This window comes from Rhinatrema bivittatum, chromosome 6 (assembly GCF_901001135.1).
Source record: "Rhinatrema bivittatum chromosome 6, aRhiBiv1.1, whole genome shotgun sequence".
NCBI classification, from domain to species: domain Eukaryota; kingdom Metazoa; phylum Chordata; class Amphibia; order Gymnophiona; family Rhinatrematidae; genus Rhinatrema; species Rhinatrema bivittatum.
Window position 1 is genome coordinate 330,953,321 of NC_042620.1, and position 25,429 is coordinate 330,978,749.

Below are 25,429 nucleotides of genomic sequence, written 5' to 3' on the forward strand. Positions count from 1 at the left end.
AGCCGGTTTCATGATGCAGGGGTCTGGAAGGAGCCCTGGTGCATGAACTCCTGGCCTCCGGACCACTGCCAGTGGGCAGGGTGGGTCTACTAAATTAGGGGGGGGGGGGGAAATCCTGGGGTAATTGTGAATGAAAGATCATGGCACCAAAACCCCCAGCACCAGTTCCGATTAAGTAGCAAGAAAAAGGTGAAAGAAGGAGCTACAGGTCCAAAAAAAAAAAAAGGCAAACATTCTCATGTTAAAATAAGAATTGTCCTTCAAGATAAGGTGAAGGAGGAGGAGGTCAAGCGAGCACCAGCGAGACTCACCTTTCTGGAAGCCAGAAAGTCCATGCCCTTCGCTACCTGGAAACTGTAGCAAATCAAATCTTCCATGGTTAATGGCCTCTTACTCAGATCCTCGGCATCTAGAGCAGACAATAAAGATACAAGCACCTCCGTGATTTATCAGCTACACTTTTACAGCTCTGATCCCGTCTCTGTACTGATTTATCTCCCTAGGCAAACATTTCAGCTGCACACACAGTGACACGGCGAATGGCGACGGATAAAGACCAGCGCGGTGCATCCAGTCTGCCCAGTAGGCGTTTACTATGAGGCTTTGGGCTTCTTCATGGTTTTGCATAGGATGCAGCACACAGACACCGATATCCGCAAACTGCTGGACTTTGGTGCCGTAGGAGGGGACGGCTGTTTTTTAATCTGCAATCATATAAAGAGGGCTATTTTCAACAGTGTGGATAACAGCACAGACACACATGTCGGCTGCATAAAGTCATGCTTACATGCCATAAACCGTGCGGCAGTTGATAAAATACCGTGGGTATCTCCAGCCAGAAGTAGGCGCATGTGTGTCAGTGCGCACACTCATTTGTAATAGAGTAGTGCACGTAGATTTTCCAAATATTTTATCAAAATATGCACATGTATTTTACATGTTAAATAGCTGTTACAGGCTGGGCAGACTAGATGGACCTTTTTTGGCCTTTGTCTGTCTGCCATCATTTACTGGGTTACTATGTGCACGCAACAACCCGAAGCTTATGCATGGAAGCAGGAATATTCCAAAGCCGGTGATGAAAATACTTACTCGTTCCCACCCTTCTAAGTACCAGGATCACCCCACACCCTCCACCACTCGCTCCAGATCCCCCACCCAAAAACTGCAGACAAATCAGATTTCACTTCCGCCACTGGATTAACAGGCGAAAAAGCGTGCACACGTATTTGATAGAGAAATACAAAATCCATTTCCATAATTTGTAAATGTGTGCGACCTTCCTAATCCTGCCCTAGTACGCCCTCGAAACATCCTCTTTCTGCACGCGTATTTTTTCCATTCTGCACATGCCCTCACCCATCTGAAAATTCACTTAGTAACTTTCAAACCGGCGCACTCTGGCGCGTGTACATCTGCACGTGCCAAGATACGCGGCCATTTTACAACTCGCACGTACGTTACAAAATAGCCTGGCCGCAAGCACATGTCCGTCCAATTTTAAGTGGGTGCAGGCCTAGGCGTGCAAATTTGTTGCCTTTGGCCGGTCGCGGATCTGTCCCGTGACCGGCCGCTCTTACCTCCAGCCCCGGGTCGCAGGGGGGCCCCGCCGATGCCGCAACTGGGCCCCGCTTGAAGACGCGGCCAGCCACTGCCCAGGCCCGACACACCGCGCTAGGAACGCCGCTCAGCCGGGCGGGGCCATTCCTATGTGCTCATTTGTCTCAGGCATTTTTAAAGGGCTCACGGCACGAAATCCTCCGTGGTGTCTCTGGATGACATCACAGGCCTCAGCAATTTGTTGAACTCCTCGGAGTAGTTGTTTGCCATGTCGTTCCTGGTTCTTGATCCTGCTTGTGTTCCAGGGCCTTGTCTTTCTGTTCCTGGTCCCTTCCTGCTTCTTCGGAGTTCCTGGGTTCTCATCTGGTGGCCCCTCGTCCGTCTTTGGTTTTTTCCTGCTGTTCTACCCTGACTTCCTTCCCTGGATTGACTCCTCGGCTTGACCTCGTCTTCGTTTGGATTCCTGGCTTGACTTTGGACCTCTTCTCGACCACGTTGTTGTTCTGTCTGCCTTGTGACCTCTGGGGAACTCCACTATTCACCTTTCTCCGTTGGGAACATTTACTATTTAGCCCTACCATAATAGGTCACTGCCCCCTATCTCATGACTTTTTAATTTCCTAAGTCGTCTCTCGTGAGGGACTTTGTCAGATGCTTTCTGGAAATCCAGAAGCACTATCAGGTGAATTTTCAAAAGAGTTACATGCGTAAATCTAACATACTATTGAAGCAATTTTCAAAAACCATTTACATGCAGAAAGTGCACTTACATGGGTAAATCCTACGGACAATTCAATGCCATATATTGTAGCAATTTTCAAAAGCCTACTTACATGGGTATAGTGCATTCACATGTAAAATACAGTTTTAACGTTGTAAATGCTTTTGAAAATCAGGCCCTTAATTAACTGGCTCACCTTTATCCACATGTTTGTTTATGCCCTCAAAAAAATGTAGCAGACTGGTGAGGCAAGACTTCCCTTGGCTAAATCTATGTTGGCTTCGGCCCATTAAACTATACCTATCTAAATGTTCAGCAATTTTGTTCTTTATGACAGTTTCTACCATTTTGCATGGCAGAAACGTCAGACTCACTCGTTCCTGGATCCCTTTTTTAAAAATGACATTACCTTGGCAACCCTCCAATCTTCAGGTACCATAGACTAGTTTAATGATAGTTTACAAATTACTAATAGCAGATCTGCAGTTTCATTTCTCAGTTCTTTCAGCTCTCTGCGATGTATACCATCTGGTCCAGGTGATTTGCTACTCTTAGTTTGTCAATTTACCCTATTACATCCTGTAGATTCACTGAGATTTGTTTTCAGTTCTGTTGAATCATTTCATTTGAATATCATTTCTGGCGTTTGTGTATCTCTCTTACATATTCTTCAGCAAATACAGAAGCAAAGAATTCATTTAGTCTCTCTGCTATGGCTTTGTGATCCCTAAGTGCTCCTTTTACCTCTTGATCATCTAATGGTCCAACCAACTCCCTCGCAGGCTTTTTACCTTGAATAAAAAAGTTTTTATTATGAGTTTTTGCTTCCATGGGAAGCTTCTTTTCAAAGTCTCTCCTTGCCTTCCTTTGCATCTAACTCGCCAGTGCTTATGCTGTCTCCTGCTTTCACATTTATTGCTTAGCCTGATGAAAGTTCTGATTAAAGACTGAAACATTGTTGAATGCTGTTCAACTGTCATAAAAGAAATTTCTAAATTAAACATGTAATGGGTCTTGTTTTACTTTCCAAATTCATATTAACCATGGGGACTTGGAATAGCATTTTGGAAGCCAAGACCTTCATCTCTTTATTATTTTAAATAAATCATGAGGCCAATATTCAGTAGGCCATTTAGTGGACACGTTATATGGCTAACAATAGCCATATAACTTTAAACATAACCAGATATTCTTTTCAATATGGTCAGTTATGTATAAAGAAATTCTGCTACAGATAACCAGATAACTTAACACATAAAGATAAATACTTGTTTCTGAAGGCTCCACCCCCCCCTCCCCGCTCCATACCTTACATTGGCTTTTCGAACTGGCCCAGATTGCGGCAATGTCCTACTGCAATCCGGGCCCGGCGCTCCTGCCATTTCTAGGCCTCGCGCCAGAGCATCACTCTCATGATGGATATATTACACGGCAGCAGACGTGGAACTGTGCAGGGCGGTAAGGTGGACCAGGGTTAGAGCCAGGTTGAACTGGTGCAAAGGGGGCAGGACCAGGGCAGGATGTGAAAACTTGTCTCCAAAACACACGCACTCTCTCTCAGACACACACACACTCACACCTAAATGCACTCTTCATACTCTTAACATGCTTGATGAGCACTGGTGGATGACGGACAGCTGACGGTTCAGGGGTTGGAGAATCCCTGGGGTAAGGAGGAGAAGGCGTGTAGAATTTATCTCTAATCTCCTCCTCCCCTGGTAATCCTGATCCTCCCATGAATCCCCCCCCCACCCCAGTGGTCCTCATTTTCCATCCCCTCTCCCAGCCTCCTGTTCCCTGCAACACAGGAGAAGGGGCTGAGGATGGGGAGCAACAGGAGGAGAGGGGCTGGATTGGGGAGCAGAGCGGCTGTTCTCTGCTCTGTTTACTCCAGGTTCACCCCCTCTCCTCCTGTGGATGGAGAAGGTACAGAGAAGGGCAACCAAAATGATAAAGGGGATGGAACAGCTCCCCTATGAGGAAAGGCTGAAGAGGTTAGGGCTCTTCAGCTTGGAGAAGAGACGGCTGAGGGGGATATGATAGAGGTTTACAAAATCATGAAAGGACTTGAACAAGTTAATGTAAATCTGTTATTTACTCTCTCAGATAACAGAAGGACCAGGGTGCACTCCATGAAGATAGCAAGTAGCACATTTAAAACAAATTGAAGAAAATTATTTTCCACTCAGTGCATAGTTAAGCTCTGGAATTCATTGCTGTAGGATGTGGTTACAGCAGTTAGTGTAACTGGGTTTAAAAAAGGTTTGGATACGTTCCTAGAGGAAAAATTCATAAACTGCTATTATTTATTTTATTTTATTTGTTGATAATAAGCAATAATAGCTTGTGATTTATCTAATGTTTGGGTATTTGCCAGGTTCTTATGGCCTGGATTGGCCTCTGTTGGAAACAGGATGCTGGGCTTGATGGACCCTTGGTCTGGCCCACTATGGCACATCTTATGTTCTTACGACTGCAGGGCTTGAAGAAACGGGCAAATACTATCTGTCCCACACCTTGAACCCATCCCAGCCAGCACAGAAATATTCATCAACCTTAAAATATTTTTCCAACCTTTGTATCTGCAGTTTGAATCCATCCTCTTTTTCTGCTTGCTCTTGGCTTTGTCTTAGTTTCTTCTCTTACTCTTTATTTCTTCTCATTTCTTTATAACTTCTGTTAGTTTTCTTCCATGTGTATATCTTTTTCTGTCCACCAGCTGCCTCCTCCTCCTAGTCTCACCCCCTCCTGCCCCTTCCATCCCTCTCCATTCCTCTTCCTTCCACTGTCAGACTCTCCAATGCATTTAAGCTCAGGCCTCGCTGTATAGCGTTGCCTTTGCAACAGGTCTCCTCATACTCAGAGTACTCGTTGCTGTTAGAGAATCCTCTCTATTCCTTGTTCCTGACCTTCGTTGTTCCTGGTTCCTGTCTTCATCGTTCCTGCCCTGTCTATGTTTTGGACTGACTCTACAGATATCGACTTTGCTTTGTTGGACTACGCTACTGCCTATCTCCAGACCCTGACCTCTGCTACGCCTGACTACTCTACTGCCTATCTCCAGACCCAGATCTCTGCTACGCCTGACTACTCTACTGCCTATCTCCAGACCTGGACCTCCGCTATGCCCGATTACACTACAGCCTATCTCCAGACCCAGACCTTTGCTACACCTGACTACTCTACTGCCTATCTCTAGACCCAGATCTCTGTTACGCCTGACTACACTACTGCCTATCTCTAGACCCAGACCTCCGCTACGCCTGACTATGCCAGACTTCTCTGTGATCAGACCATCGCTTTGATTGACTACGCTATAAACTGCTCCGTGTTCAGAATTCTTCATTGCTTGCCACGAACTCTCTGCTTGCCGCCGGCCCAGATCCAAGCCTGTCCTTGATGCCTCTCCTAAGCTATTGCCTGGACGTGGACTTACCAGGCTCTGGCCTATCTTTGCATGAGTGCCTCCAGTTACTCTCCATTCCATTGACGCCCGAGTTCCAGTACAGTCCCCAGTCCAGGGTAGGACTATGCCATCTATCGATTGCTGTCTCTGGGCTGAACCAACTATTCTCACAAACCAACCTCGAGGCCCACCTAAGTCCTGCCGGCCCCGGCACCCAAAGGCTCAACCTGCGGGGAACGAAGGCTGGTATAGGTGAAGCTCCAGCAGCCTCTACCTTCAGCCCACTCCACCTGCCGATGGTGGGGACCCGTAGGTTCTCACCTACGGGTTGCGTCAACCCCACCTCGGCCCAAGGGTCCACCTCCGGCGCAACAGACGGAAACGCCTTTGGTTCTGAAATCGAGAATGAACTGGCAAAAATCCTCTGGACCCTTTGGGCCTGTCTTCTAGCAGCTTGTGCACTTTATTATCTCCCAGATGCTTTATCAGCTGTTCCAAGTCTTCACCAAAAAGAAGCTTGCCCTTAAAAGGGAGTGTACCAAGCTGCGCCTTTGATGAAACATCTGTTGACCAGTTTCACACCATTGTTCTCGAAGAAGTGCGAATAAGATCATATAAAGCATCGGCCCCATAAGTGACCGCCACCTCCAAGTGTTCTGCTTGCTCAGACTCCTGGAGCAGCAGGTCCTTGGCACTTTGTAACTGCTGTCCCCATCTCAAGCTAGCTCAGAGCATGAAACTGCTGCACACTGCCGCCCTGTTGCCAAGAGAAGAATCCTCAAAAATCCTCAAGGTACACTTTGAGCTTCCTGTCCTGTAAATCCTTCAGAGCTGCCGCACCAGCTACTTCAATGGTGGTCCTCTTTGTGACCGCCGACATGGAGGCATTCACCTTCAGCACCTTCAAGAGTTCCAGAGTATCCTCAGGGAAGGGATAAAGCTTATCCATAGCTCTACTAACCTTAAGGCCAATCTCTGAAGTGTCCTACTCCCTGACCACCAACTGCTTGACCATCCTATGGAAAGGAAAAGTCCTAGCCGGGCCCCTCAAGCCAGCCATAACTGGATCCACTGTGTCCTGACCCGGCTCCTCCTGTGGAACCAATATCCCTAAATCCACCAGGACATGCGGTATCAAAAGGCCCAGATCCTCCCTTTGAAACAGGCGAACTACCTTAGGATCATCCCCCTCCATGGAAGGAACCTTCCCAGACTCCTCCTCTTCCGGATCCTGACCACTCTTGGATGGAAGAACATCGGGAGAACCATCCCCCGAGGGCAAACCCTGGTCGGACTCTTCTGAGGAAAAAACATCCATGGTAGTCTGCCCCAGTGGATCTCTGACCTTACGGATGCTTGAAGTCCCCAAAGCTTCAGAACTCCTGGGCCTCTTCCTGGGTGGTGCCTCGGAAGGCCTGCGCTTGGGGGAGCAGCACCCTTTGGCCCTCTGGGCCAAATATGCTTTATGCATTAACAAAACAAAATCCAAAGAAAAGGGGAAGGAACCATGCCCATTACCCCATGTCCCTCCATGGCCCCCTGGGCCTCATCAGGGCTCGAATTGGCCAGCGACAGCATTGGCAGGAGATCTCCCCCCCCCCCGTCGCCCTCTCTTCAACAGCCGCGAATGTCTGCAATATGGCCGCCGTTCCCGCACTTAGTGGGAATGGGTCAACCGCTCCTACTAAAGCAGCCGGCGACCTCCCAGGCTCATGATGCTTTGTTAACAACGATGCAGTCCCTTGTGGGGAGCCCTCCTCACCGGACAGGCAGCGGGAACATCGGCCGGCCCTGGAGAGCTGCAAGCAGTGCCCCCCCCCGCACGCAGAGCAATGGCTCGGCCGTGGCATGGCTCGGTGCCCTGGACCACATGGCCCATGCCGAAAGAGAAACTGGATCGGAAGCTGTCAGAAACAATGAAACTGAGGTTACCTGCCTCTGTCCCCAGCGATCGGGAGAGCCGAAAGCAAAAAAGAAATCACCGCTCCATCGGCTTTCTTCTTCTTCTTTTTTTTTAAAATAACTTTACTAAAACCACCAAAAGGTGTACTTCCCTGAATGAAGGTTCCACCAGGCAGGGCTTTTGGAGCTCAGGTGAGAGGGAGATGGGGGACAGGTTTGGGATTGTAGGCCCGCGATGTTTTGATTTGGGTTTTGTTTTTTGTTTTTTTACCTTAAGCACAACTTAGCCAGCGATATTCTTCTGATTGTAGCCGCTTATCTGGCTAAGCATAGCGGAATAACTTAGTATATAACTGGCGATGTTCAAAAGTATATCCAATTATCCTTAAAGTTATCCGGCTGATGGTAGCTGGATAACGTTAAATTGGGGGCATTCAGTGGGATAACTGGTGCCCTGACCGCCCTCAGAAACATTTGCCTCTATGAGCCTAACTTTCAAACCTATCCAGAGTCCGGCATTTACGCGCCTGAGAGGACGCCCGGAGGGAAGTGCTAATATTTTATAAACTATACGGAGGGAACTGCATGGTTTATAACAGAACATGTAATTCTGCTCCGAAAGTATGGGCGGGGAGGATAGCGTTCAAACTGCTCGCGTGCGCCCGTATGTGCCTGCATAAGGGCGCACGGTCTGAAAAGTGCTGTTTAGATGGAAGAATAACGCACGGTCTGAAAAGTGCTGTTTAGATGGACAAATAACGCCTTATAGACTTATCCGGATGTGTACCCCTGCCACTGCTTAGCTGGATAAATCAGAATATAGCCGGATAAGTGCTGCTACTTATCCGAATAAGCTCAGATTTGTCCGCCTGAGAAACGGGAAAGCCGAATAAGTTGGAAATTAGCCGGATTAGTGTGCGTAGCTCATATCCCCATGTATTTGTATTTCCAATTTTTGTGTGGATTTTAATCGTCTCAATTTCATGCTTTTACCCCCCTGTCAGTCGACTTTTACACGTGCAAGTCAGGGGACCTTCTAACCTGCGTGCGGCGATGAATTAGCCAGTTTTACCAGTCAGTCTGCCGGTTCACCCAGTCCACCTGCAGCTCGTGGAGACCCTCCTGGCTCCTCGGCCTGAAGTCCCCTCATTACACCCCCGACGCTGTTCTCTGTCATTTTTTTCTTTTACAATATTTACGATCACTTACACCTGATATTGAGCAGAAGTAAATATGCGCAGGTAAGAGACTTACGTATGTCATTTTGGCTGATTTTAAAGTAGCAGCCTACGTGCACACGTGTCGCTCCCTCCCTGGAACGCCTCTGGCCTGCCCCTTTCTGGTATGTACAATCTTACTCTCAGTCCCTGATATAGTGCTTATGCTGCTCTTTTTAAAATAGCGTATACTCTCCTGTGCACATTTTATGCACTCACAGGCTCTTTTTTTGCACCTGCACCTTTTGAAAATCTACCTCATGTGTTTCGGCATGTGCAAATATTTCCAATGCAAGAAAACGCTTTTTTTTCTCTACCTATTGTATAATCATATGTCCGTGCAAGTCCAGTTTCGCTTGCACGAGCCCAATAGCCGGTATAAAATTGTAGGAAAAAGTTCAGTAATTTATATGCGTATCTCTCTCTTACAAGATAGCAAAACGCCCCTAGCCCGCACGCTCAACATTTATTTTGTTTCTCTTTTTAAGAGTTTTATATACTGTCGTTCCAAAAGAAGATTACAACAGTTTACATCAGGGGTGGCAAACTCTAGTCCTCAAGGGCCACAAACGGGCCAGGTTTTCAGGATCACCACAATGAATATGCATGAGATAGTTTTGCATGGCAGAGCATGCAGATCTATCTCATGCATATTCATGGTGGATTTGTGGCCCTCGAGGACAGGAGTTTGCCACCTGTGGTTTACATTGTCAGCATTCATATTCTTGATCAGCAGTCACATACAGTGTGGCAGCATTCACATTCTAGTTTAGCATATCCACGAGAACATGCTATTTACATACCAATGCTATTTTTGCACGCAAAGCCCCTTTGGAAATGTACTCCCATCAGTACTAGATACATGCACTGCCGTTAGCAACAGAGCAGCTGCCTGCAGCTTACCTTCTTCTTCCTCTTCCGAGTCGCTGTAGCTCTTGTCCTCAACGAATCCTGAGCTGGCCGAGCTGCCCGTGCTCGCTACGCTCTGCAGCCGTCGCTTTATCAGCTCCGACAGATCGCTGTTGGATTCGTCGGGCGCCTTCTCCACCGGGTCAGAGTTTTCTTGAGACTGAAATGTCATAATAAGAAAAATGTTATCAAGCCCAGGAAGCCCAGCCATTGGGCTGGAATAAATCCGGCCGGATTTGAAAAGCAGTTTCAAAGCGCTAGGGGAAAACATGCCGCAGAAACACCAAGGCCGAAAGCATTGGCTCACAAATGTGAGACAACCGCCAAACACGATGGTGCGATGGGAACATGAAAAGCAGCTGGCCAGGTTTGGAAGCGATTCCAGAAACATAAGTGGCAGGATAAACCCAGAGAATGGGTTCAGAGGACAACCATAAGTTCATAAGAGGTCTGCAACACTTAGACGGCCTGACTAGAAAGTTTGCAAATGTTTATTTCAGAAAAAGGAAAGGCGGTCAAGAATTAGCTCAGGGTACGTCTAGGCCGACAACACAGCATGAGCTCTACCAATTTTAAATCTGGTCTGCAAGGCCTCAGAAGTAAAGCAGGGCTTGTGCCTGGCTAATGCTTGGTGGGAGACCCCAAAAGCTTGGGAGGCTGCTGCAGGACATAGTGCTGCAGTCTCACTAAGAGACAGGCTTCCCTCCGAGCCAGTACTGAACTCGGAACCCCTGCATGATGCAAGGAGTCACTACACTCATCCACTGTGGTCCAATCACACTCTTTTCATCAAAGTGATGTGATTCCAGTGCCATGGCGCAAAAAAAAAAAAAAAAAGTGATATACTGCTTTAGGAAACAGCACCTCCTGAAATTCCCCATGTAGAACAAAGGGGCTTGCATGCTCTCTTTCCTCTTTTCTCATTTTGGGTTTGTTTTAGGAGAGGATTCCTTTTGCTCATAGGAAAGCATGCTATTTGCAAAAATTAAATAGTTTTAGTGCATGCTATTGTTTTATTTAATTTCAGAAACAAAACCAGAAACAGAATGCCATTGATACTTCTTATGCCATTTCAAATGAATGCAGATCCCTCGTGCAAAGACAGCAGAAACATCCACATACCCAAAAAAATTGTATATAGACAAGGGGCTGTGCCCCTCCTCCCTTTACTCGTCGTCCCTGCCAGTGGGCCCTCCGCCCTAGATTCCAGGCTCCTGCCCAGGTGGAAGATGCAAGCTGGGCAGGGCAAGTGACTGCAATGAAAGGAAGGGCGGGGAGCGAGCCAGAGAATTCTCCACCCCGTCCACTTCCCCCCCTCCCTTGACCACGTGTGCGTGGATGTTAAGGGGTTAAAGGGGCACTTAGAGAAGATAAGGTCATCGCGGAGAGATTAAATGATTTCTTTGCTTCGGTATTTACTGAAGAGGATGTTGGGGAGGTACCCGTAATGGAGAAGGTTTTCATGGGTAATGATTCAGATGGACTGAATCAAATCACGGTGAACCTAGAAGATGTGGTAGGCCTGATTGACAAACTGAAGAGTAGTAAATCACCTGGACCGGATGGTATACACCCCAGAGTTCTGAAGGAACTAAAAAATGAAATTTCAGACCTATTAGTAAAAATTTGTAACCTATCATTAAAATCATCCATTGTACCTGAAGACTGGAGGATAGCAAATGTAACCCCAATATTTAAAAAGGGCTCCAGGGGCGATCCGGGAAACTACAGACCGGTTAGCCTGACTTCAGTGCCAGGAAAAATAGTGGAAAGTGTTCTAAACATCAAAATCACAGAACATATAGAAAGACATGGTTTAATGGAACAAAATCAGCATGGCTTTACCCAAGGCAAGTCTTGCCTCACAAATCTGCTTCACTTTTTTTAAGGAGTTAATAAACGTGTAGATATAGGTAAACCGGTGGATGTAGTGTATTTGGATTTTCAGAAGCGTTTGAGAAAGTTCCTCGTGAGAGGCTTCCAAGAAAAGTAAAAAGTCATGGAATAGGTGGTGATGTCCTTTCGTGGATTACAAACTGGCTAAAAGACAGGAAACAGAGAGTAGGATTAAATGGACAATTTTCTCAGTGGAAGGGAGTGGGCAGTGGAGTGCCTCAGGGATCTGTATTGGGACCCTTACTTTTCAATATATTTATAAATGATCTGGAAAGAAATACAACGAGTGAGATAATCAAATTTGCAGATGATACAAAATTGTTCAGAGTAGTTAAATAACAAGCAGATTGTGATAAATTGCAGGAGGACCTTGCAAGATTCGAAGATTGGGCATCCAAATGGCAGATGAAATTTAATGTGGATAAGTGCAAGGTGATGCATATAGGGAAAAATAACCCATGCTATAATTACACGATGTTGGGTTCCATATTAGGAGCTACCACCCAAGAAAGAGATCTAGGTGTCATAGTGGATAACACATTGAAATCGTCAGCTCAGTGTGCTGCGGCAGTCAAAAAAGCAAACAGAATGTTGGGAATTATTAGAAAGGGAATGGTGAATAAAACGGAGAATGTCATAATGCCTCTGTATCGCTCCATGGTGAGACCACACCTTGAATACTGTGTACAATTCTGGTCGCCGCATCTCAAAAAAGATATAATTGCAATGGAGAAGGTACAGAGAAGGGCGACCAAAATGATAAAGGGGATGGAACAGCTTCCCTATGAGGAAAGACTAAAGAGGTTAGGACTTTTTAGCTTGGAGAAGAGACGGCTGAGGGGGGATATGATAGAGGTGTTTAAAATCATGAGAGGTCTAGAACGGGTAGATGTGAATAGGTTATTTACTCTTTCAGATAATAGAAGGACATGGGGGCACTCCATGAAGTTAGCATGGGGCACATGTAAAACTAATTGGAGGAAGTTCTTTTTCACTCAATGCACAATTAAACTCTGGAATTTGTTGCCAGAGGATGTGATTAGTGCAGTTAGTGTTGTTGGGTTTAAAAAAGGATTGGATAATGTATGGCTGCAGGGTGGGTGCCATGCTGGGCATGCCCAGTAGGGGCCAGTCAAAGTTCTGAAAACTTTGACAGACGTTTTCCATGTTTGGGCTTCATCCTGTGATGTCACCCATATGTGAGGACTAACATCCTGCTGTCCTGTGAGAACACCTGTTACAGGTAAGCAACATTTGCTTAACTGAAGGTGTGCGCGCAGATGTTTGGGAATGGCTGGGCAGGTGGGGTGAGGTGCTCTCCCCTCTCCATCTGCCATTGTTATATCCTCTTCCCCTCTCTCTTCCACTGCTTCCCTCTCTTTCACTCACTGGTCTCCCCCTGCCTCATCCTTCTCCTTACTCTCCCACTCCTCTACCCCTTCACCCTCCTGGCCCTTCCCTCTCCTATCTCTCTCCTCCCTCTCCCAGTCCCCTCCCACCTCGGGCTCTGACATCATCTTTGTGCAGCTGGTAGGGGCCTGGGAGCCTCAACCAGCCCTTTTGCCCCCTTTTCTCCTGTGTGGGTGGGCTCCAGGAATTCCCCACTTGCTCTTCTTCTGCTACCAGCGCTGCTGCTGCTTCTCTTTCGCGGGTGGGCTCCAGGAAGCCTCACTTGCTCTTCTTCTGCTACCAGTGCTGCTGCTGCCTCTTTCGCGGGTGGGCTCCAGGAAGCCTCACTTGCTCTTCTTCTGCTACCAGCGCTGCTGCTGCCTCTCTTTCGCGGGTGGGCTCCAGGAAGCCTCACTTGCTCTTCTTCTGCTACCAGCGCTGCTGCTGCTTCTCTTTCGAGGGTGGGCTCCAGGAAGCCTCACTTGCTCTTCTTCTGCTACCAGCGCTGCTGCTGCTTCTCTTTCGCGGGTGGGCTCCAGGAAGCCTCACTTGCTCTTCTTCTGCTACCAGCGCTACTGCTGCCTCTCTTTCGCGGGTGGGCTCCAGGAAGCCTCACCAGCTCTTCCTCTGCCTCTGACTTTTTTTTTTTGTTCCCTTGCGCTGCTCCCCAGCAGCTTTCCTGTCGCCAGCTTCTCTGTGGCTCTTAGTGGCTCTGCGCTGCAATATCTGCCAACTCTTCCCTTGCCGTCTCTACCCCCCTCCCCCTGCTCCGGATGATTTCATTACGTCATGCGTGGGCAGTCGTGGCGCAGCGACTATACGGAGCCCCTAATATTTTTAGGTGCTCGCAGGTAACGCGAAGGCATCTTTGCATACGATGTAAACAAAAATCTGTGCATCTCAATTCACACTCCTAATTTTATTTTATTTTTTTGCTTATATATATTTATATATTTAGAGGGCCAACTTGTAGCTCCTCGGGGCCCCTGAATATCCAGGATGAACGCAAGCATTTCATACTTTATGTCTTTTTCAGTGGATTTACTTGATGAAAACTGAAAAAAAAAATGACAGAGAAAATCCCGGATGGGAAACAATGTGTGCAGCAAACAGAAAAGCTGGCTCTCCATCTGAGCACCAAGCACGTACTCTCTGGCAGTTCCCTTACTGCCAGCAGCCAAGCTAAGCTCGTCAGCTCCAACAGAAAATGCAACACAGTCTTAAATTCCTCGCCCTCTTCTGGGGTTTATCTTGCGGCCCCTGCTCTGGATTTCGTCCTGCCACAGCTCCTTCATGGCCCGTCCTTTGTCCCTGGCCTCTCTGGCTGGAGAACTGACCTAGCCCTCCCTCTGTGTCAGGTGCAACTATCACGGTCCTTGGGACCATATTCTCCACTAGGGAACATATGGTGAGAAGTGAAAAGGGGAAAGGGATAGATTATGTGTATTGCACTTTGCTCTGGAGTTTTTTTATATAATTAAAAGTGGGTTATTAAATACAAATAAATAAACTAGCTAGCCCCGGGGGAATGTTGCACAAAAATATTCAAATTCTGTGCACAGTATTTTAAAATTCTGCAAAAGTCTACATGCTACTTGTCAAAATAACACAATATAATCAATGTCTGAGCAATAATTAACTTAAAATACAATACAGAAAAAAGTTATTACTGACAGATGCAGAATTTAAAAGTTGGGCTATAGATTCCTGAATAAAAACTACAAATCATATCCATAGGCTTTTAGCACAGATATAAAAGGAGAGAACATTTTCCAGAGCCAATTCTGACTTGTGTTAGTTGGTAAATGTTTGGATGAATGGTGAGGCCCTAGGGATAACGAGTGCACAGCAAGTTTACATGCATTATTGCATGCTGTGTTGTTGTTGGTTTCTTCCTTTACCTTGTAAGCAATAAAGTCGCCTCTCTTACTGCGCAAATAGTTTGAAAGGTTTCCATATTTGCAGAATTCCACTATAACCATCAGGGGACCTGTGAATGACAAATCGTATTACTGAAATAACTCTGCAGGATGCAGGCTCCCGATTGCAGTAGACAGATGTACTTTGCGGTGTGGGATCAGTGCCAGTATACAACATAGGGAAGGAGTGGAGCAAGCTGGGACCAATTAATGACTGAAGTAAACGTATTCTGCTGGCTGCATAAAAGTGGTGGACGTCTGATGCATCAGTGGTATGCACAGTATCAGTCATGGTAGGTAATTCAGCTCCCCTCTCGCTAGCTTTCTCTCACCCATCACCACCTCCCTCTCATCATTCTCTCCTATGCTTTCCCCCCATTATTCTTCATCATGCTCCTCCCCATCCCCCACTGGCTCTCTGTCTCTGGGTCTCTCTCACCCATCACCCCCTTCCCCTTTGTTTTCTCCTCTGACTGGCTGTCTCTCTCACATCCCCGGTTCCATCATCCCCTCTCGCACTGGCTCTGCCCCAGTGATCATTCCCTCTCGTGTTTTTTTTTCTCCTCCCATCACTGTCCCTCACTTTAAGTTTTGCAGAACAGGATTGGCTGCAGCGCCATCCCTCTGTCTGCATTGTCTTCTCTCCGCTGCACCCCACTCCTCTACCATGAGCACGTCCATCCAATCAGAAGTACGCACCATAGGGAAAAGGGGAGGAGGAGTTCAGATATCCTGCAGACAGATGGAAAGAGGAGCTCCACCAGCCACTCCAGGAATTCCCCTCTCTTCAGTGGGGTAGCAAGATGGGTCTTCAGCTTTCTTCCTTATGCCCTCTCGGCGTGAATGGAAGTTCCACCTACATGTGGCCTGTCTACAGAGCAGCAGATTTAAAGAGGACATAGCCTGCAACTGAGCACCCTCCACCCTAGCAGAGCTGCCAAGTTGCCCAGTTCCAGGAGGGAGAATTTTGGATCGGCCCTGGTTTTGAACACGCGTCCCCAAAGCACTGTCGTAACTGTGGTCCCCGAGTCTGCCACTGAAGTCCGTGCTGCAGGTCCCATACTGCATCAAGGTGGGGGTTGTCGGAAATATAAGACTTGCCGAAAATCTCCTTCCTGGAACTGGTTAACTTGTCAGGTCTGCCCCAGTAGTGACTTATCCTGCTAAGTGGCAGCCGATGAATACACGGCTGTGTTCAGTAACCATCACTTTGCAGGATGAGTCACTTATCCCACTAAGTCGATAGCCAGATATTTAGTGGGCGGGAGGTGGGCACATCGGGATGGCACTACACATCTGGTTTACGTAGCCAGATAAGTAATGATTGTACTTATCCAATTAAGTTAAGTAGATAAGTTAGACCTGCCAGCTAAGTAGTGGAAAAGATGGGATATTGAGCAACAAAGCTGTGCCGGATAAGTTTTATCCAGCTAACTTATCTAACCGTTTTCCTTTGAATATCTACCTCCCTATCTTAACATGTAAGTGTCAGATTGTTTCTAAGTTTATTTTACAGTAAATGACTTTTTAAGCTTTGTTCTGAAAACCACAGTGCCACTTATTTCAGAGGAAAGAATGTTCTAGAACACAAGGTCACGGCAAAAAGCTGTGAATGCAGATTTATCTCTTACAGCACAAACAATTATTTTGGTGACCATTAATTGTATGAAAATGATTAAGTAAAAAAAACAAACCTATTTGTCAATAATCATGTTAATGGAGAAAATGTCACTCGCAATAAAATATGGGACCTTTTATTATTGAATAAGATGGAGACAAACGTTTGAAAATATACATGCGCAGGGGATTTATAAGTAGTTCCCAAACTTAGAGCTTGTAAGTGAACATCTGCGTCAGAATCGAAACCCCCCTCATATAAAATGTGTTTCCTCCCATTTTGAAAATGTATATTTTGGGGGGTTTTTACCACCCTGCCTCCTTAGTTGAAAGAAACTGCCTTGGTTCCAGTATTACCTTCTCACTGGCCAATCCATCATCGGGCTTCAGCCACGACCCCGCCGACGTCAGCCGTGCTGGGGAGCAAAGAGCCAGCAGTTGACGCTGGAGGTGCCGCGCACCAGTGTGGCGCACGTGTTCTCTCACACACACAAAGGAACATCTCAGAGGAGCTCCTTTGTTGATTCCTTTGTGCACGATGAGGAGCAATGATCTTACCAATGCACCCATCTAAAGACTCTGTTATCGTGAATCCAAAGGAGATATGGTGACCTCCATAGCACTGGCCGATCTCGGAGAGCTCATCGGCAATCTTGCCTAGCTCCTATTCAATGCTCCCGTTTGGTCTCCCCCTCCTATCCGGTGGATGTTTCAGAAATGATGATAAATGCTCGGACTTTTAGAAGAAATTTACATATTATTCATGATTCGATTAGCGAAAACAAACCTGTTTCTTTTGAATTACAGAATCCTGGCTTTTAAATTCTGATTTTGTTGCTTCCCAACCAAGGAAGAGAGGGTGAGGTGGCGATCGTTTACAAGGAGCATAGGAAGATGGTCGTTGAGATCCTGAGTGGCAATTCTTCTTATGAAATGCTAGTTCTTTATTTGAACAAATTTACTTTATGTCTGGTATACTGCCCTCCTTCCCTGTTCCAACAAGATCTCTCCCCCTTTTTTGAACAGGCTAACTTGAATAATAAAATAATAATTAAAAAAAAGGATCTGCATTCACAAATAAGCGAGGGAGTAGCTTGCTTGTTACGGTGGTTACTACCCCAAACCAAATTAGCCTGATACTTCATTTTCAATGCATATCCAAGCAGATCTCTGCTTCAATGGCAGGGGGTAATGAAGAAAAGAGGATTCATATTCAGTCACCCAACAAGGAATAAATTGCATAGGCTGGGCAAACAAATAAGCGTGGGAGTAGCTTGCTTATTGCGGCAGTTACTACCCTTAAACATTTAGGCTTGATACAGCTCCAGCACTGCGCTCTATATCAATTGGTGGGGGTGGAAGAAAATTAAAACCAAAAAGTTACCAATAAGGGCCTTGACCTCAGCAGTCAGAGTAACAGATAAGTATGAGAAAAATAGGTGTGGAAGCTTGTTGGGCAGACTGGATGGGCCATTTGGTCTTCTTCTGCCGTCATTTCTATGTTTCTATGATTATCCTTGGAGATTTCAACTTAGATATTGACTTGATCCTATCCCAGCACACTGTTCTCTGTTTCTTGATATCCTGTCTACTCTAGGATGGGAACAACTTATCCAAGAACTGACTCATGAGCGTGGTGATATCCTGGACCTTGTATTTCTTAATCATGCCTATATCAACAGATGTAGGAGCTCAGTCACAATTTTGTCAGTCCCATGGTCCGGCCATTCCCTTATTGGTTTTCACGGCCCACTTTCCAAAGCAGCTCATATATTTGATAGTTCTTCATGTGACCCTGTTCTTTGCAGGGGCCATTTTGATAACCAGCAATTTTTAGATCTGATAGGAGCAGAAGTCAGCTCCTTTAATCCAGATTATATTGATTCTGGGGTTTCCAGTTTAGAATCTATATTATCTAACATGATTGATAAAATCGCTCCTCTTTGGATGAGATGTAAGTCCCAGTTAAAATTTCTTGCATGGTTGTCTCCTGCAGTTAAGTTACACAGACAGTTACTTTGTAGAAGTGAGCATAAGTGGCTTAAACTACAAAATGATGACTCGTGAGCTCACTACAAGTAATTGAAATATTTTCAATCCTTGATAAATAAGCCCAAGTGAGAATATTTCTCTAAATGCATTAGAGATATTGGCTACAACCCCAAAGAACTGTTTAACTACGAAATCTACCCCTGCAGCAATCAATATTGATTGTGAGGCCTTCGTGTATCATTTTAAATCTAAGGTTTCAAAGATCATTTCCGGTTTTGCAGAAGTTCCTGCCTGGAATTTAAATAAGAACATCGATCAAACTTCCACATATGAGTTTGACAATATCTCCATTACTGAGATTACTCAAAACATTTCAAAATTAAATTCTTCTTACTGCTCAATGAATCCTTGTAATCTACCAATTCTTAAAACAGCTAAGGACATCCTTGCATCAGTTCTGTGTGACTTGGTCAATCTGACTTTATCTCAAGGTAAACATTCAGCTGTATTGAAAGCTGCTGTAAGACCTCTTTTAAAAAGTGTGGCAGTGATCGGTCTGATCCTAACAGTTACCGACCAATTTCCTCATTGATGTTTTTGGCAAAACTGATTGAAACCATGGTCTTGACACAACTTACAGATTTCAAAGAAGATAAACAGGTTCTTGACCCCTACCAGCACGGGTTTAGAAAACCTCACAGTATTGAATTGTTAATATATCTTTGCTAGATACTTTGCGAAGAGACCTCGATGCAGGCAACAGCTATCTTTTAGTTTCACTAGACATCTCTGCAGCCTTTCACACAGTTGACCATTCCATCTTACTGTACTGTTTGAGAGAATGCGCTATAGCTGTTTCTGTTTTGCACTGGTTAAGCTCTTTTCTTTCTCAACGTACTCAGCACGTTGAGTTCCACAATCATTGTTCAATCTGGTCTGATATCATTACAGGGATTTCCTCAAGGCTCAGCTTGATCAACAATGCTTTTCAATCTTTACCTAGTTCCACTATGTAAAATTCTTGCCAGAGTTTGCTATGGATATAAACTATGCTGATGATATCCAGTTCTTTATTTGTGTCCATCCATCTTGGTCGGTAACAGTTGAGCTTGTACACATTTGTTTGTCAACCATCCAAAAATGGCTCTTTTACAATAAACTGGTGCTAAATATTTCCAAAACTCGAATTTTAGATTGAGGTCTCTGAATTAGTAAAAATTAACATTCAACCATTACATTAGAGAATATGAGCTTTCCTTTGAGCCCCAATATAAAAAATCTAGGTATACTTCTTGACTCCTCTAACATTTCATCAAAGTAGTTACTAAATCAGATTTCTACAAGCTACGAGTACTATGTGGCCTAAAACATCTGCTGGACAAGTCTGACTTCCGGACATTTGTGCAGACTTCACAACTTGTTGATTGTTGCAATTCCATCTACTTAGGTCTCCCTGCAAAGCTGCTAAAATCGTTGCAGTTACTCTTGAATGCCAGTGGCTCGCTTAACATCTGGTCACAAGTGCAAGGACCATATTACACCAGTTTTAATTGACCTTCACTGGTTACCAATTATCCAATGGATACAGTATAAGATTGTCACTACAGTTTTCAGATTGATTTCTTCCTTGACCTCTCCTTGGTGCAATGCACTGCTACATGTGTATTGCCCTTTTGGTCAGCTGAGCTCTTCCCAGAGAGATCTCTTGGATATTCCACCACTTCAACATGCTCGACTCAATACAACAAGGGATTCTTCCTTTTCAGTTGCAGCCCTTATTTTCTGGAGCTCTTTGCCTGAGGCATTTCGCCTGTCAGTCAGTTTAAAAAAATTTAAAGCTTTGTTAAAGACACTTTTGTTAAAGCAGACCTATTATTAATCTTGCCTGTCAATTCAAATGTTTAAGAGCAGAGTAACACGTAAGATTTCTACAGAGATTTATGTTTTATGTGTCATTGTTTTGTGTCTCCACTTTTATGCTTGTTCTTTTGTACATCGCTTAGATTTACACTAAGTGATTCACAAATTTTAATAAAGATTAAAGATTAAGCTGCAAATAAAACCACTTATTGACTTATCTACGTTTTGTTTTGTTTTTTTTAGAGGATTGCATCTCCACAATGTCAACAGCATTAAATGCTCAGTGCTTGCTGTGAGTAAGCACTGAGCGTTTAATATTTTTCAAAGTGGGAGGAAACATGTTTTATACGAGTGGGGTTTCGATGATGAAGCAGATAGTCACCTACGAGCTCTAAGTTTGGGAACTAGTTATGAGATAAATCCCCGCTTATATATATTTTTCAATCGTTTGTCTCCATCTCATTCAATAATAATAGGCCTCATATTTTATTACGAGTGAATCGTTGTTGAGACTATCAGTATTTTCTCTCTGCTAAGTGGGTTTTGCATGGTAATGCAAAAAAATGTATCATTCATAATCGGATTGCACTGTAATCACCTACAGTCACACAATGGCATGAGCTAATGCTAATTTACCTAGAAATGGATACATTTACCAGCAAGGGATTGGACAGGGAAACTCGTTGTTTCTTTGGAAAATGGGAAGGATTTATAAATACGCTCCCAACAGATAGAAAAGTTCTGACATGCAAGGTTTCCCTGGTAGCTGGCTTCTAATGGGATGTGGTCGAGGAGATGTTGTAGTGGACCAGGCCTAAGGTGTTAACCTTCACTGGGTAATCCCTTGTGTGATGGAGCAATGTCTTAAGTAACCCTTCAGATAGGAGGTAGAGTAGGGACTACGGATAATATAATTCACAGCCAGGACGGCAATGGAGATTGTCCTTACCCTAGGGGCTTGCCATGAATTTGGCAAGCCCCCTAGAGTAGAAGCAAAATGAAAGAATTGGAGGTGTCCTTAAGAGGCAAGCAGCCCCCACTTTCTGCCTTTCTGGCACGGCCTCTCTCTCACGTGAGTCTTCTCACCTCCTGGCTTGGTGCAGGCTCCCAGCAGGTTCACCACGTTCAGATGGTGGCCGATGTGGATGAGGATTTTCAGTTCCGACATTAATGCCTTGCACTCATTGGTGGTGGAGCACTCTGCTTAAGATAAACATGACAAAGCAGCTGTTACACAGCAGCACATCGGGTTTCCCTTCTAACACAGAGAAAATGCTGTTTGGTTTGGAGACTTTGCTAGAGAGAGTGCAGGGGAAGCACCCCAGTCACTCCCAAGTACTCTACCTATTCCTTTCTCTTCTGTAACCAAGCAAGATAAATTGACAGATCCCACGCCCCTTTGAATCTAGAGTGAGATTTTATTTAAAGCTGTTCCCTTTGTAGGCAAGCATTAGCCCATAATAGGCTATGCAATGCATGCATTAATGTTATAAGACCCACGTGGATGAGGTTAATGCCATTAAAAGGTTTATTAAGATTCCAGCTGATAGAAGCTCATCCAAGGATTTATTTCCATCAACTTCTTGGGGGTCAGGAAGAAAATCATTTTACCAAAAAAAAAAAGCTGTGAGCAAGGGCAGTGATAAGAAAGCAGATAAAAAAAAAACAAAAAAACGTGTGTCTTGTTTCAACCCAAATACTCATGCAACAGTGACCTTGGAGGGTACTAGGGTAATGGTCCTTGCATCTCTTCCTGGGAAGATGAAGTTCGCGCACCATTTCTCTTTCCCTGCACAATTCCAGTCTGCTACCCAATCTCTCCCAGAAGGGGAACTCTCACCTTTTTAGCAAACATTAACATTCAGCTCAGAGCTACTGAAGAGACAGAACTGGGTCTTGTCAGAGCGCTACCGAAATTCCCAAGCAGAAATGTACCTTTAAGCATCTTGACTGCAACCGTTTTACAAGTTGAACATTTATCAATGCCAAAAGCAGATGCTTCCACCACCTTCCCGAAAGCACCATGGCCCAGGGTCTTACCTAGGGGCAAAAGTCAAGAGTGAGTCAGAGAGGTCTGGCAGATAAGAGAAGGAACGTGACCTGTCAGGCATGCAAAAGCCGGAGAACTAGGCAGGGTCCTAGCCTGGGATACCCGCTCTGCCCTGTCACGATGCATGCAATGCCTTGCTATGGGTGTATTCCCCTCCAAAGTCTTTAATAAATGGAGCTGGCGTTTTTAGTTGCACGGCAGTATTTGGTGATAAAAACCGTGGCATAATAAGACATGGTTGCAATTCATTTCCAAAGCCTCTCTTCCCTGTGGCCTGATTAGAAGCAAATAAGTAAGAGCGGTTCATGGCAAGTTTAATCCTTATGCTCAGAGCAGGTAAAATAAATCTCAGAATACTGAGGGGTAGCGGCAAATATCATGCAAAGGTAACATCTGTCCTAGCCGGTTTTCCCACAGTCACAAAGGGCATGGACAAATCTTTAGGCACCAGTGGGGCACCCTACATTCAGAACTGCACAGGGACATATGTGGACATACAAGCAAGCTCAGAGCCAGACGGACACTGTACGTATAAACACTCAGACACCAACAAAAGGAGGTTGCAGGGGGGTGCTCCGTGGGTAGCTGGATATATCCCACTCAAATTCTGCCCCGGGCTGAATATGCACGCACAGACATGGCCCCACGCACACAGAAAAATTAAACTCGAACTGGATAGTCAGAGAGACGTGTGCGGGGCAATTCTCAAAGCCATGTACCCAGGTAATCCCATAGCCGGACGGAGGGGAGGCCTTTCTGGGGGGGGGGCCAGGATCAGAAAAAAAGGCACGGGTAGATTGTATTTTCAAACAGTCAGGTGCCATTTTACAAGGAGGGAGCAGGGGCAGAAGTCCGCGTGCGCTTTCCCTTTAACAATTAGCAGCCACCAGGCGCTGACGCCAAAAGCAGTTGGGAGGGGCTAAAACCGCATTCAAGCTCCCGTTAAAATAAAGCACTCGCTGTTTTACTCTGCCGGCCTCGGCACGTCCACAGGAAAGGGCCTCTCTTTAACCCGGTGCCTGCAATAAGCAAGACCGCGTGGGCTTTTCGACGAGAGGGGCACGGCTGATCTTCAGCTCGGTCATCTTACCCGGGTTAAATGGCAACTGAGGATTCTCCTCCCAATGACACCCCGGGCAACAACATTCAGGCCGACGCAATATCAGCGCGTAAAAAACAGGCGTCCACCTGTCCTGGGCGCTCGATGCAATAGGCAAATGAGCTGCCGCGCTAAAAGGGACGCGCAATGGGCAATTTGTGCGTCCCTAGCGCGCCGCGTCGGGTGGCCCAGGAGAAGTGGCTGTGCGTCCACAACAGCCTGGCCAGAGCTCCCTCCCCACCCCCAGCAGGGCTGGTCCCGATTGGTCCTTATTACTGATACTTGTCAGTGGAAGGACCAATCCCCTTTCAGGACAGCCTTCTGAAAGGGGATTGGGCCTTTCACTGACATGTGACAGTGAATGGGCCAATTGGCAGGAAGTGAAGGACTGAATAAATGAATATCAAGTGCCTGACACATAACATCAATGCATTCACTGCTTCACTCACTGCCGGCAGGGGTTCCCACTGGGCCAGACCTTGGGGGATGCTGCTTTCTGTGGTTCCCCCCTATTTAGTATCACGCTGAATTGCATCGGCCTGATAGTGAGAAAGATACACGTATACATGCACAGAGAAACACCACTGAGAACAACCCACAACTGTGCACAGGGACACAGCACACATGCATCCAGAAAGAAAACCGTACACACAGAAAACACACATACCCGTACACCAGGAAAGCAGAGAAGTCCGAAGCCTGTATGCCCATCTGCAAACCGAGGACATAGGCACGGAGCCACGCAAACAGCCGTGGCAACGGGAGACCTCAATCTCTCCGTGCGCATCATCAGCTGGGGGGGGGGGGGGGGGGGGCCAGTGCTGGCACATCCCCGGTACTGACAGCTAATGATTATCTCGTCAGGGGTGACGCCGCCCGCCGATGGCGTAAAATAAACCCATTGCATGCAAGGGCACTGCGGGAACACCTTCACAGCACCTGACATTACATGCATTCACCCCGCTGCTGGCAGGATGTCTCGCACAGGGGCCACTTACCCAGTCGAAGCCTGTCTCGGGGGAACTCCCACTTACTGCCGTCGTAGGGGAGCCGCTCGCACTGCTCGTCCAGGGGCATTTCCTCTGGGTCCATGATGATCGACAGGTAGCTAGTCTTAATATCCATAGCGCTGGGCTGGAAGGACAGAGCAGCCGAGTGAAGAGTGGGCCCCGTGATCTCATTGGCCTTCATGATAAATCCCCAAATACCCCGGGGACTCTGTTAGATGTTAGGATGACCCCGAGTTCCAATCTTACTAAGTCAGAAGTCTAAGATCTCTTTGGGTATGCATGAATGTCAATGTAATTAGAGAAAAGTGGGAGTAATTAAGAAAATAAGATACGTGAATGGTTTGGCCTGCATCCAGCAGTGATGATGTTTTGGGGGAAATGGGTCCTCAGAGGTCTGTATCTAATCCCCATCTCTCAGGCTTTCTATTAAAATCCTTAGTGACTGGGAGTAGAGCCCTTACCAGAGAGAGACCAGGGTAATAGAGTGCACCCGGCCTAGCGCTCAAGGTTTACACGCGGGTTGGACACGCGGGTTGGACATGCTAGACTAGCACCCGATGCCTTAAGGAGATTAGCGCGTCCAAAACGCGCGCCCAAACGCGTAGCCGATGGCGCTCATCACATGTAAATTCCACACGGATGAGGCTACTAGCCATCACCCCCCCCCCCGATGCAGAAAATCGCCGGGCGCCCAACCCGCACTTTTTTAACGCGGCAAATTTAACTCCGGCCCCGGAGCTGGCGTTAAGTCGATCCGCGAGTCAGGGGCTCATTACAAATTAAAACATACTGGTTCTTCCTACTTAGTATCGCTGCGAAGCTCAAATAAAGGTTTGATGTAAAAAAAAATAAATTCTGAATGCGGAATATGCACGCTCCAGG

At 46.1% G+C, this 25,429-nt stretch overlaps 1 protein-coding gene across 1 annotated transcript in view; it reads right to left on the reverse strand.

Annotated features, from left to right (window-relative positions):
* Window positions 1-25,429, reverse strand: part of LOC115094728 (vascular endothelial growth factor receptor kdr-like) — a 311,596-nt gene that overhangs the window by 40,383 nt on the left and 245,784 nt on the right. The window contains exons 18-23 of the mRNA XM_029607986.1: window positions 24,536-24,671; window positions 22,324-22,428; window positions 21,475-21,588; window positions 14,902-14,990; window positions 9,710-9,875; window positions 312-409 (exon numbers count right to left, since the gene is read on the reverse strand). Of these exons, the coding sequence (XP_029463846.1) occupies window positions 312-409; window positions 9,710-9,875; window positions 14,902-14,990; window positions 21,475-21,588; window positions 22,324-22,428; window positions 24,536-24,671 (708 nt within the window). The remainder of the gene's footprint in view (window positions 1-311; window positions 410-9,709; window positions 9,876-14,901; window positions 14,991-21,474; window positions 21,589-22,323; window positions 22,429-24,535; window positions 24,672-25,429) is intronic.